This window comes from Zootoca vivipara, chromosome Z1 (assembly GCF_965207765.1).
Source record: "Zootoca vivipara chromosome Z1, rZooViv2.hap1.1, whole genome shotgun sequence".
Lineage (NCBI taxonomy): Eukaryota > Metazoa > Chordata > Lepidosauria > Squamata > Lacertidae > Zootoca > Zootoca vivipara.
In genome coordinates, this window is record NC_142583.1 from 6436272 (window position 1) to 6450211 (window position 13940).

General features: G+C 49.7%; 1 protein-coding gene across 2 annotated transcripts; it reads right to left on the reverse strand.

Annotated features, from left to right (window-relative positions):
- Positions 1 to 994: 994 nt before the first annotated feature.
- ISLR (immunoglobulin superfamily containing leucine rich repeat) lies at positions 995 to 8971 on the reverse strand. Of its 2 annotated transcripts, XM_088657915.1 has the most exons (3): positions 8483 to 8582; positions 7420 to 7638; positions 995 to 3059 (listed from the first exon to the last, which is right to left on the reverse strand). In XM_088657915.1, the coding sequence occupies exons 2-3, from the start codon at positions 7478 to 7480 to the stop codon at positions 1801 to 1803; spliced, it is 1320 nt and encodes a 439-aa protein (XP_088514041.1). In that variant the 5' UTR covers positions 7481 to 7638; positions 8483 to 8582; the 3' UTR covers positions 995 to 1800. The 2 variants fall into 2 exon arrangements, with proteins under 2 accessions (XP_088514041.1, XP_034968333.3); XM_035112442.3 differs by lacking the exon at positions 7420 to 7638 and having other exon boundaries at positions 8483 to 8971.
- Between the last annotated feature and the right edge of the window lie 4969 nt (positions 8972 to 13940).

The window sequence follows — 13940 nt, forward strand, 5'->3', positions numbered from 1 at the left end:
ACAATTCCAACCATTGCTCAAAAGAGTGGCCATGCCTGCAATGTTTTTTATAAATGCAAATGGCATCAGTGCAGGAAAGGAGGGACTGATGATATATCAGAATAAGAATAAGGAATGGGTAACGAATTTGTGGGATGGAATACTGGGGCAGACAAGTCACAACAGTTCCTAGAGTGTCCACTAAGAGGAACTCACCTGGAGGAACACCTGACTAAGTTCAGTTTCCTGTTCCTCCAGACATGCAGATGAGATGGATTAGCTGGCAGATAAAAGCCCCTAGCCAGCAGCCATTCTCTCTCTTAGCCATCTCTTCTTCAATGGGAACACATCTCCAGAGAATCTCCAGTTTGGATGGTTCTCCCTCTCGGCCTGCTGCCAAGAGAGAGACCAGAAGGAGCCTTACTCTACCAAGTAGACTCCACATGTACATATTCGTAACTTTTCTATGTAAGCCTGCCTTTCTGAGATTATGCTGTTAACTCAGGATGAACCTGTAAGTAAACTCTATCTTATTTTATAAACACTGTGTTGTGTATTTCTTTAAAGAGGGTAAAAGGGGATTTGCCAGGAAGTATAATATTGTTGTAGAGGTTCTAACGAACCTAACGCTCACGTTTTGCTGCGCACAAAAGGGGAATGTCACTCTGCTGATATTGGAAGCTTGATAACACAAATTGGATAGGATCTATCTAATAATATATCCTAATCCACATCCCTAACATTCCCACAGAATTTAACCTTTTCCTCCCCTGAATTTAAGGCCTGCCCTGAAGGTGATATTTGCATTGGCAGGGAATCTCCTCTGGAGATCCATTGGACACACACACACACACATACACACACACACAGCAAATGCCAGCTTCAGAACAGGGACTTTTCTGAGGGCCATAGCAGGGAAGGAAATGGTTACATCTCTCCTCTATACCTGTGCTCTGATCCCATTAAATTTCAGTCCCACTCTGATACAAGTTGTACTGAAACACACACACAAATGTTAAATGAAAAGATGCATTTAATGTTCTGTCTTGTTCGGCCTTTCAGTGGTGATGCAGAAGACAGATTTCTTTGAATATTTAAAGTATGGTTAGTCATAGCGGGAATAAACTGCAATCTTGCCTTCTTTTTTTGCAAATGTTAAGCACAATGACTGGAACTATGGTGATCCTCTCTTTGAAAATGTTAGATTGTTGTTTGTGAACACAGCATTGAATACAACGAAGATCAGGATTTATCCCTCACCCATTGCTGGTCACAGCAGTTAAAAATACACTTTGGGGGGGGGAGTTTGAAACAAATTACAGTTATGAGACTAAAATGGAAGAAATCAAGTCCTTCCCACAAAAATTAAATGTTTAAAACAAGCTCAGTCACTTTTCCTACTGCAATGCCATGGCTTCTTTCTAAGTTGCTGAGGATTCTGTGTTAGTGGACTCTAATCCCTACATGGGGAACTACAGTTCTCAAGGTTTCCTGGAAGGAGGAATGACGATTTAACTTTGACAGCTCTGCTTTGCAACCAGGGGGTAGTGACACGTAGTGGTTAGAGTGTTGGACCAGGACCTGAGAGAGACCAAGTTTCAAACACCTACTTGGCCATTAACATCACTGCCTCTCAGCCTAACCTCCCTCACAGGGTTGTTGTTGTTGTAGGGATAAAATGGGTTATGGCGAGAACTAACTACGTTACCTTGAGCTCCTGGGAGAAACTGGTGGGATATAAATGCAATAAATAATATCTCAGCCTCGCCTCCAATAATGCAGCACTACGTTCCTAACGCATGATACCAGGCTACAAGTGTCTCAGCCATAAAGAGTGAGCAGTGGAAGCAGAAGGACGCCAGCCCAGGCCTGTGGCTCCCACAGGGTGACTCCCTCATTGCTGGTCATCGGCACCACGGGGGTAAGGTAGATCACCACGAACTTGTCTTCCGACTTGGGGGACTCCTCTTTCTCACAAGGTTCAGTTTGGGGCTCGCTGGCTTGGATGTTGTTCCGGATGATGTCCCCGGCAGGATTCTTCGAACCGGCCAAGGCCACATTGACCGAGGCCTCCCGAGACCCCACATCATTCAAGGCCTGGCAGGTGTAGATGCCCTCATCAGCCTTGCTGAACTCAGGGATGGCCATCGAGCCGTTCTTGAAGACCAGGATGCGCTGCTCCAAACTCCCAGCAGCCAGCCTGTTGCCCCCTTCTCCCACGTTTGGTCCACTGATCACCATCTCCTGAGTGGAGGTCTGGATTTTCCACTGGATCTCCGGTGGCGGCCTTCCCACCGCACTGCAGTGCAACCGGAGAGTAAGCTCATCGTGCAGCACACTGTTGCCCAAGCTGGAGTGATAGGCCAACTGGACAGAGGGAAGCATGCAGTCCAGCTTCAAAGCTCTCCCAAGGATGAAGCCCTTCAGGTTGTCTGGGGCAGCACAGGTGATGGAGTCCCTCTCTGGGATGGAAACTAGAGTCTCCTCCAGCCACCTCTTCAGTCCCCAGGCCTTGCAGGAGCAGTTGAAGGGGTTGTGGTTGATCTGCAACTGGGACAAGAGGGGCAGGGAGCTGAAGGTCCCTCTGGCGAGGACGGAGAGCCTGTTGTCATTCAGCCAGAGGGATCTCAGGTCCTTGAGGGTGCGGAAGGCCTCTGGGGGGACCCTCTCCAGCCGGTTGCTGCTGAGCTTCAGCTGCTGCAGGGCAGTGAGGTTGACCAGGTCCCCCCAGGGGAAGAGGGCAATCCGGTTGTGGCTGAGATCAATGGCCCTCAGCTGCACCAGGGAGGCAAAGGCGCCCCGGGCAACGGCGCTGATCTCATTGTGCGACAGCCACAGGGCCTGCAGGTCAACAACATCCGCAAAGGAGTCTTCCTGCAGGGAGGAGATGTGGTTGACGGACAAGGTGAGAGTAGTTGCGTTGAAGGGCAGGCCGAGGGGAACGGCCCGGAGGTCTCTGTAGGAGCAGTCGGCGATGTGTCGGCCGTATTTCTTCTTGGCAACACAGTTGCAGATCTCGGGGCAGCTTTGAGTCTCCACCAAGAGCAGAGCTGTGAAAAAGCAGAACCATGGACCCATTGCTTCTCCCCATTCAGCAGAAAGAAAGAAAGAAAGAAAGAAAATTATTGCCTTGTAAACCACTTGTTTCCTGTTGATACCTACTGATTATCAGCCTATGCTGATGTGTAAGCAGATCTCTTTGCAGGGCCGTCTTAAGCGCCCCTGGCGCCGTGGAGCGACGGATCCCTCTGGCGCCCCCCCCCCCGCCCCGTTTCCCAGCGCGGTGGGCGGGCGGACGCAGCTGCGCGTCGAACCGGCGGACCGGCCGGCCAGCGGGCGGCCGCAGCTCGCGGCGCCCTCCTGGCGGGCCGGCGCTGTGGTGCCCTGCGCCACCGGGGGTCTACCTAGAGCCGGCCCTGTCTCTTTGCTGGTGGCGCTGAATCCCCTCCCTGATGAAATGCGAGAGGCCCCATATGCATTGGCATTCTCATGGCTTTTCAATATGCCCCTGTTGACACAGGTAGGCCCTTGAATCTCTTAACCTACATCTGCTGCTATAAATGCTTTGGTCTTTGTATGGGGTTGTTTTATGGCAGTGTTTCTCAACCAGTGTGCCTCCAGATGTTTTGGGACTACAACTCCCATCATTCCTGACCACTGGTCTTGCTAGCTAGGGATGATGGGAGTTGTAGTCCCAAAACATCTGGAGGCACACTTGTTGAGAAACACTGTTTTATGGCATATTTTACTTATGGATTTTGACATCTACTGGATTGTTTGAGTGTGGATTTAATTTATGTGCATTTGCATCTTATTGCTTGTGTAATTGGCAGGTGTGCATGTATGAACTAGCCCCGTTTCAGTATCAAAAGCAGGCATCCCCAAACTTCAGCCCTCCAGATGTTTTGGACTACAATTCCCATCATCCCTGACCACTGGTCCTCTTAGCTAGGGATCATGGGGATTGTAGGCCAAAACATCTGGAGGGCCGCAGTTTGGGGGTGCCTGATCTAAACCATTTCAGCCCAGGTCCAGGCCTGGATTTGACAAAGAACCCTGATGAACTGGAGATTGGGGGCTTGATTGCAATAGTTCTTCTATTGGGGGGGTCCCTCCCCCAAAAGAGTTGCATCGAGGGACTTCTGCTCAGCCCTATGCAGTCACTGCAATGCAGGGCCCCCAAGTCCAACCCATGATGGAGCCTTCTCCCACAGAGGTCATCCGCATAGCTGCCAAGTTATCCCTTTTTTTAAAGGGATTTTCCCTTATGCTGAATAGGCTTCCTCGTGAGAAAAGGGAAAACTTGGCAGCTATGCATCCGTCAGAGGGACCAAGGCTCCTTAGGTGCCAGGCCTGGACCCAGACTGCAATAGGTCTAGGTCAGTGAGTCTCAAAGGGAGTGGTAGTGTCCCTTGGGGGTAGGAAGTTGGGTTGCCTAGGGGGTGCCAAGAGATAAGGGGGTGGCAGGGGGCCACTGGAGAAGTTAATGACTATCAGACTTTGAAAGCTGGTCTCACTGGATCAAGTTCATCCATTTTGTTGAATTAATTAATTAAACTAAATGGTTTTAATTGGATTTTTGAATGAATGTGCAATTCACTTGTTACTGCTGTGAATTTTTTTTTCTTGTGTTACTATCTTCCTTAATGGGTTGTGCAAAGTGAATAATGCTTTTTATAGAATAGGAGTGGGGGGGGGGACTGGGGATGAGTTACTAGAACCAGGCAGCCAGGGCAAGATAGCTTCCTTTTATCTAAAATCTCTTTCCTTTGAGGTTTTACAGTAGAGGTTGGGTGGCCATCTGCCAAGGACACTTTAGCTGAGATTCCTGCATTACAGGGGGTTGGGCTAGATGACCCTTGGTGACCCTTCCAACTCTACAGTTCTATAGCTTCAGTCTAGTCTCCCAAAACATCCTACATATCCTTGACAAGATGTCCTTTACAGCTAATACGATAGGCTACTGTGAAGTTCTGTGGAGACGTATCTTTTCTGAAAGATGACTGCATTTCTAAAAGAGGAAGAAAAGTCTCATTGACTGAAGTCAAGGCATTATGCCACACCAACTTTCCGGTCAATTCTTGATCTCACTTTCCCCAGGGTCAGTGAAATCATGCGCACGAGTTCATCCCAATACATGGAGCTGGCAGTCGGCAGGGCAGGATCTCGCCCTGGAGTTCCACCCTCCATTTTGTGGATGAGCACTGCAGCTGTGCACAGAGTATTCTTGGCTGCAGTAGGGAGGCAACTATATTCTGGAGCCCACTGCCGCTGTTGTCTTGAAATTACTTCACCACTCCTGGAATAGGATTCCTTTCTGCCGGCTGTAGCAACTGAGAAGGCAGCAGGTGCATATCTAGCAAATAAACACTCATCCCGCCAATGTCGCAAAGCTAGACTACTGCAATTCCCTTTTATGGGGCTGCCCTGGTTGTCAGTTCAGAAGCTCCCACCTGACTGAGAGCACATGGCATCAGTGTCCAATGTCTGCACTGGCCCTGCTTCCTTTCAGGCTCAGTTCATGGTTGCCAACCTATAAAGGCCAAAATAGTGGATCTCTAGCAGGGACCCAGGTGGCGCTGTGGTTAGGGTTAGGGTAGATAAATAGGAACCGCTACAGCGGGAAGGTAAACGGTGTTTCCGTGTGCTGCTCTGGTTCGCCAGAAGCGGCTTTGTCATGCTGGCCACATGACCTGGAAGCTATATGTCGGCTCCCTCGGCCAATAATGCGAGATGAGCACGCAACCCCAGAGTCGGTCACGACTGGACCTAATGGTCAGGGGTCCCTTTACCTTTACCTAGCAGCCGACCCAAGAGGCTGGGTGCTGCTGGTGCTGAGGCTGGGCTGGATTTGGGAAGGGCTTTTGTTAATAAAGGCTGGTGTGGGGCTAAAATAAACTTTATGCAAGGCGGTAAACCAGGGGTAGGCAATCTCAGGCCCGGGGGCTGGAGGCAGCCCAATTGCCTTCTAAATCCGGACCGCGGACTGTCTGGGAATCAGCATGTTTTTACATGAGTAGAATGTGTCCTTTTATTTAAAATGCATCTCTGGGTTATTTGTGGGACCTGCCCGGTGTTTTTAAATGAGTAGAATGTGTGCTTTTCTTTAAAATGCATCTCTGGGTTATTTGTGGGGCCTGCCTGGTCTTTTTACATGAATAGAATGTGTGCTTTTCTTTAAAATGCATCTCTGGGTTATTTGTGGGGCATAGGAATTTGTTCATTTCCCCAAAAAAATACAGTCCAGCCCACCACACGGTCTGAGGGACAGTGGAGCGGCCCACGGCTGAAAAAGGTTGCTGACCCCTGCAATAACCCCAACCAATGTTTTCTGCTGGTGGAACACATAGTGACTGCTAGCATGGCAGGGCTTCTGGGGAAGCAGCCTGTGTCTTGCACAAAGAGGATCACAGCTCCAATACTTGACGCCTCCAGTTGAATGCATAAGGTAGCAGGTGAGGGGAAGCCTCTCTTGATTGACCCAAACCCAAATCTTAATTCAAGTTACAAGAAAGGCGACTCTGACTAAACGTCAGGAAGAACTTTCTGACAGTTAAGAGCAGTTTGACAGTGGAAGGACACCCTCAGGAGGTGATGGACTCTCCTTCCTTGGAGGTGTATAGGCAGAGGTTGGAGGGCCATCTCTGTTAGACGTTTTAGTTGAGATTCCTGCATTGCGGGGGTTGGACTAGATGACCATTGGGTGTACCTTCCAACTCTGCAATTCTATGGTTGTTTGTTGCGATGAGATCCCGGACAGCTCCTTCCAGAGTAGGTAGTGCCAGGATAGAGAGATAAACACTCTGTTGTGTAGATGAAATATCACTGCTGGCCATTTTTCTACAGATCCTTAGGTAGGAAGCTGGCTTTGACAGAGTCCATCCAGCCCAGTATTGTCTACACTGACTGGCAGCATGCAGGGTTCTCTCTCAGCCCTACCTAGGCAGGTCAGTGGGTGCCATGGACTGGCTGGATTCGGAGGACTGGTGGGCGGCACCAGCTGGGAAAGCCCCAAGGGAAGAAGGCTCAGAGCCCGGAGAGTGGCCGTGGGAAGGCAGGGAGGGAGGAGGAAATGTCGAACGCTGGAGAGGTAACAGGCCTTAGTGAGCTGGGAGAGTCTGTGGCAGAGAGCAGTCCAGAATCAGATCTACCAGGAAGAGTTGCTGTGCTCACTAGGCCTGGCTCCCTGAGCTGTTTATTTCTTAACTGCCCTCAGACCCCCCCCCCCCAAGTTTAGGGCGGTATATACAGTATATTCCTGCATATAAGACTACTTTTTAACCCAGGAAAATCTTCTCAAAAGTCAGGGGTCGTCTTATACGCCCAGTCGTCTTATACAAATTCAATAAACAAATAAATATTTCACATGGCATCAGTAAAGTTAACTTATTCAAAGAAGTATTTATTTATTTATTTGTTGAATTTATATATCATACTAACCTGCTCCTGGCGCACACACCCAGACACTGACTGTGGGAATTGAACCCGAGACCGTCTGCATGCAAAGCAGCTGCTCTGCCGCCGTCAACTTGCCAATCACTGCTGCGCACGGAGAGGGCAAACAGTTCTTGTCTGGCCACTCCTCCCCTCCAGAAAACGCCTGGTCAGTTCAGGGTTTTGTCTTCTGTGGCCATCATCACCTTCCCTGCTAAGGCCTTTCTAGGGGGGGAATAGCAACCATAGACCATACAAACATCAGAAGAGCCCATTTCCTCCTCCCCAATCTGCCCCCTCTTCTCCCTCTGACCACTCATTGTCTCCCCACCGCCGCTCCCTGGGCCCTGCTGGATCCGGCCAGTGGCCCATCTAGTCCCAGGATCATGTTCTCTCAGTGACCAAACAGGTGCCCTTGTGGGAAACCTGCAGTTTCCAGCAATTGGCATTCAGAAGCATCACTTGCCACCTGGCTGGTAGCCATTGGTAACCGTTCCCTCCATGAATGCTACTTGTCTTCTTATGAAGCCATATGGCTTGGTGCCCACACCATTTTGTCTGGCCTGAGAAAATTTTCTGCCTGTGGCAACAGAGAATCCTAGAATTGTAGGGCTGAAGGGACCCCAAGGGTCGTCTAACCCACATACCCCCCTGAAATGGAAGAAGGCAGCACACACACACTCACTGGTTCCATGTAAAGAGTCCGGCTGGGTTTTATTCTAGCTCCACCAACTCTGGGGGCTGCTGACTAGCTTAGGGGGCTACAGGATGGCCCCTGCACAGCTCTGTCCTCCAGTCCCTTCCTGCTGCCCCCCCCCTACTTTAGCACCTGAAGCAGCCTCGTCTCCCTGTCTAACAGGAGGGCTGGCCCTTTCTCTCTTTCTTTGGCCTTCGCTATATCACAGGCCCAGATGCGTAGCAAATGCTTTCAGGGAGCGGAGGCAGGGAGACGAAGACCGGCTACAGAATCAGAAAGGGCATCAGGTTGGGATCGGCAAAGCTCAAACATATTCTTTTTTTAAAAAAGTGCTCCTGAAAAGACAAGGGATGAAAGTTGTCTTTTTGTTACCTCTTTTTCCCCGGGACTCTCCTCCTTCCTTCACTGCAAGGGTTTCAGCCAGAAAACTGTGTAAACATTGTGTCGGGTCCTGACAGACTCATGCATTCCAAAAACGTTATTAATAAAGGCGAAGTCCAGCCTCCGACGCTCAGGGAGCCAGAAAAGTGGTTTTGATTTGTCACAGGCCTCGAAAAAAGAAAAAAAAATCCCTCTCTTTTTGTTTTTTTTTGTTTTTTATTTTTGCTTTGGTTTTGTCCTGAAACGGACCCTAATTCCTGACATATTTACTGAATTAGAAACTGCCCATCTTCTGTTTTGAGGAGGGGGTGGCATTGGATCAAGCCCCCAACCCTTGCCTCCGCCAGAAATCCCACAATAGTCCATTGATTTAATTTCCTCCCCCTTTGATTATGTGTTTTCAAGAGACCTGGGAATACATTTTTTTATGAGTAGCAAAGACCTGCCTCTCTAAAACAACAGTCTACACTTAATAAAAACAGTGGTGTTTTCCCCCAACTTCCTTATCCCTCCCTTCTTGGCTTGGGTTCTGCTAGCTTCTTAAAGAGACAGCCAATGGCAACACACAGAGTGCAGTTAGGATGAGTAAAAGCTAGGTATCGGGGGTTTTGCAAAGTGCACACCAAGAAATGTAAGGCTGGGATGGGTTTGGAAATGCAGGTGTGCTCTTCAGATAACAGCCACAATAGGCTGCAGCATCCTGCCCTGAGTTTTCTGCTACACACTACATGCAAGGGTACTTGGTTCCATTTTACAGCCATTACCACTGAGGCTTGGGCTGGAGCTCACTCTAAAAGCCTACGGCTAAACAAAAGCATGGACCAGTAGTGGTTAGAGCAGGCATCCCCAAACTCGACCTTCCAGATGTTTTGGGACTACAACTCCCATCATCCCTAGCTAACAGGACCAGTGGTCAGGGATGATGGGAGTTGTAGTCCCAAAATATTTGGAGGGCCAAGTTTGGGGATGTCTGGGTTAGAGTGATGGGCTAGGACCTGAAAGACCAGAATTCAAATCCCCATTCAGCCAAGAAATTTACTGGGTGACCTTTGGCAGGTCACTCACTCTCAGTCTAAGCGACCCCACAAGGTTGTTGTTGCAAGGATAAAATGCAGGGGAAGAAATATGTATGCCACCTTGAGTTCCTTGGAAGAAAGGTTGGATATAAATGTAATCAGTCAATCATCCCAAAGGCAGGGCTGATTTCTTGCTTTAACACTGCATTCCTATAAATATTTTCTTGGAAATAAGTTCCATTGAACTCAACAGGGCTTACTTCTGCGTAGACGTTATTGGATTGCAGTGTTACGCTTTCAACCAGAGGCTTCAGTCTGCAGCTTGTTCCAAATCCATGGCGGGTTTTTGTTTCACCTTTTCTCTCTCTCACACTTTTTCATTGCACAAACTCACTTAATAATTCACACATTCTCTGTCTCCTCCAGGCTGTGAAGAGCAGAGAGAAGGAGTAAAACGGTGATTGTTTTTCTCCCCAGTGAATAACTGATGAAGCAAAACCCTGTTAAAAGCACATTCCCAGACAGACCTCTCCTTGGCTGCAAAGTCCTGTCGAGTTCAAGCCGCTTACTCCCGGGTAAGTGGATACAGGACTGCAGGATACTAAGATGCACACCAGGGGCAGGGCTTTGGGCCTAAGTCATTTCTCCTTGCAGCAGAAAATTTCTCCATAAGTATATAAAGAAGTCCATCCTGGTCTCCTTTGTTGTAAAATAGCTATTTTAGTCTCTTCTGAAGATGCTTGCAAGGACAAGGGAGCGCTTTCAGATATGCCAGACTAAGGCCATTTTGGGCTTTAAAACCAGTACAATCCTATGCACACCCAAGAGTAAATACCATTGAACATAGTGGTACTTATTTCTGAGTAAAATGTATGGCAGCCATGGCACCCTGCCCACGCCACACCCCTTGCCAGCCCTGCTCTTCACCCTCCCCAAGCACTATTGTCCAGATGGAATGTGCCTTCGAATTGCATCCATGCCTCTTGCCATCCCGGAGGGAGGATGGTTTGATGGCATGAATAAAGACCTCTAGGGACCCAGGTGGCGCTGTGGTTAAACCACTGAGCCTAGGGCTTGCTGATCAGAAGGTCGGTGGTTCGAATCCCTGTGACAGGGTGAGCTCCCGTTGCTTGGTCCCAGCTCCTGCCAACCTACCAGTTCGAAAGCACGTCAAAATGCAAGTAGATAAATAGGAACCGCTACAGCAGGAAGGTAAACGGCGTTTCCATGTGCTGCTCTGGTTTGCCAGAAGCAGCTTTGTCATGCTGGCCACATGACCTGGAAGCTATACGCCGGCTCGCTCAGCCAATAATGTGAGATGAGCGCGCAACCCCAGAGTCGGTCACGACTGGACCTAATGGTCAGGGGTCCCTTTACCTTTATAAAGACCTCTGGCATTCAGGGTCACAAACACAGTACTGCCCACTACAGCCTTTGGTCCCGCCCACTACTGGCACACCGGCCCATCCAAAGGGAGATGCAGGCCTTGGGGCGGGAAACGTCCCCCAGGGCCATCTTAAGCCCATCCAGTGCCCTGGCACTAGGTCCCTCCAGCGCCCCCCTCCAGAGCCTCTCCAAGGGCCCGGGAGTGCCAAGCGGACCACGGCAGCAGCGGGAGGCCACCTCTGAGGACTCCGCGCTGCGCCTCCTTCTCGTTTCCCCAGCGCTGGGTTCCGCTCAGTCAAGCTTCGCCACCAGCACGCGCACTGCGGGACCAGCAAGAGCTGCTTGGGTGCTGTGCGCGCGCTGGTGGTGAAGCTCGGCTGAGCGGAACCCAGCGCTGGGGAAACGAGAAGGAGGCGCAGCGCGGAGTCCTCAGAGAAGGAGCGCAGTCCTGGCCAGATCGCCGGAACCCTGTGCTCACTTGGCGCCCTTCCAGCGCCCTCCAGCGCCCGGCGCCGTGGTTCTCCACGCCACTAGCCTCTATGGCTAGGACGGGCCTGACGTCCCCCAACCCCCAACCCTGTGTAAGGCAAAATGAGCAACTTATATGGTTCTTGCCATATTGTCTTCACAACCACCTTGTGAGGTAGGTTAGGCAGCGAGATCAGTAGATCAGACCCATGGCTGAGTGGTGATTTGAATGTGGGATTCCCCACTCCTAAGCGGCATCCACACCCCACCTCTAAAGTGCATGGCTTCCCCTCCAAAAATCCTGGGAACTGCCATTTGTTAAGGGTGCTAGGAATTGTAGCTACGTGAGGGTAAACTACAGTTCCCAAGATTCTTCTGAGGGGGTGCTTGGAATGTGCTTTAAACATACGGCGTGTGTACTCCATTGGCTCCCAGTTTGTTTCCGAGCACAATTCAAAGTGTTGGTGCTGACCTTTAAAGCCCTAAATGGCCTCGGTCCAGTATACAGTACCTGAAGGAGCGTCTCCACCCCCATCGTTCTGCCCGGACACTGAGGTCCAGCACCGAGGGCCTTCTGGCGGTTCCCTCGTTGAGAGAAGCCAAGTTGCAGGGATCCAGGCAGAGGGCCTTCTCGGTGGTGGCACCTGCCCTGTGGAACGCCCTCCCAACAGATGTCAAAAAGGAAAACAACTACCAGACTTTTAGAAGACATCTGAAGGCAGCCCTGTTTAGGGAGGTTTTAAATGTTTAATAGATTTAATAGATTATTGTATTTTATTTTTCTGTTGAAAGCTGCCCTGAGTGGCTGGGGAAACCCAGCCAGATGGGCAGGGTATAAATAATATATTATTATTATTATTATTATTATTATTATTATTATTATTATTATTATTATTACTGGAGGCAGTTGGAGGATGGATGGCAGCTAACAGATTGAGGTTGAATCCTGACAAGATAGAAGTACTGTTTTGGGGGGGCGGGGCGGGCGGGGGGGGAGAGACTCCCTGGTCCTGAATGGGGTAACTGTGCCCCTGAAGGACCAGGTGTGCAGCCTGGGAGTCATTTTGGACTCACTCACAGCTGCCCATGGAGGCACAGGTCAATTCTGTGTCCAGGGCAGCTGTCTACCAGCTCCATCTGGTACGCAGGCTGAGACCCTACCTGCCTGCAGACTGTCTCGCCAGAGTGGTGCATGCTCTAGTTATCTCCTGCTTGGACTACTGCAATGCGCTCTCCATAGGACTGACTCCCTTTGAAGGTGACCTGGAAACTACAACTAATCCAGAATTCGGTAGATGTGGTAAGATCCCCTTTTAAATCCCTCCTAAAGGAATAAAAACACCACAGACTTATTCCTAAGCAATAAAACGAAACTTTACTCACGATCAGGCAGAGCAGTGTGATCAGGCAGGCTTTAGGCTTAAAGTTACAAACTTGTACAGTACAGACAGGTTTGCCCCATAAGGGAGATGACCTGGGGGACTGCTTGGCTGGCAGCCAGCAGTTCATTCCAGGAAGTTCGCAGGACGAAAGAAAGATGGAAAAAGAGAGAGAGTGGCAGCATGCCTTGGCCTTTTACCAGATCTGGAAAGGTCACGCCCACCCACTAGTCACATGCAAGGAAGGATGCTCCAGGCCAGGAGGAACAGGAAGTTTCGACTGGCTGGACCAAACGTTCCCTTGCATGTCCCCTCTAGCAAAACAAGGAATGTTGTATTTGACTGCTCCCAGTGGATTACATTCCACACTGAAAGACCTACATTGGCTCCCAGTATGTTTCTGAGCACAATTCAAAGTGTTGGTGCTGACCTTGAAAGCCCTAAACGGCCTTGGCCCAGTATACCTGAAAGAGTGTCTCTCCACCCCCTTTGTTCAGCCCAGACACTGAGGTCCAGCTCCGAGGGCCTCCTGGCAGTTCCCTCACTGTGAGAAGTGAAGTTACAGGGAATCAGGCTGAGGGCCTTCTCGGTGGTGGTGCCTGGGGAATGCCCTCCCATCAGATGTTAAGGAAATAAACAATTATCTGACTTTTAGAAGACATCTGAAGGCAGCCTTGTTTAAGGAATTTTTTAATGTTTGATGTTTTATCATGTTCTTAATATTCTGTTGGAAGCCACCCAGCTAGAGTTTTTAATGTTTAATGTTTATAGCAGGTGCTGAAAAGGAGTACAGTGAAGGTGCCTGCCTGGTGTCAATCGGCAGGGAGTTCCAGAGTGGGTGCTGCCACACTAAATGACCCAGTTCTTACAAATGTGCAATGGTCATCCTGTGGCACCTCTAGCAGTGCCCATTCTGCCAATCAAAGAGGTCAACTGGGCACATGTGGGGTCAAGCGACCTCATAGGTAAAGTGGTCCCAAGTTGGTATAGGTTTTATATATTAATACAGTGGTACCTCTAGTTATGAACTTAGTTCATTCCAGAGGTCCGCTCTTAACCAGAAACTGTTCTTAACTAGAGGCGTGCTTTCGCTAATGGGGCCTCTTGCTCCCGCTGCGCTGCCGGCACACGATTTCCATTCTCATCCTGGGGCAAAGTTCTCAACTTGAGGTAACTCTTCCAGGTTGGTGGAGTTTGTAA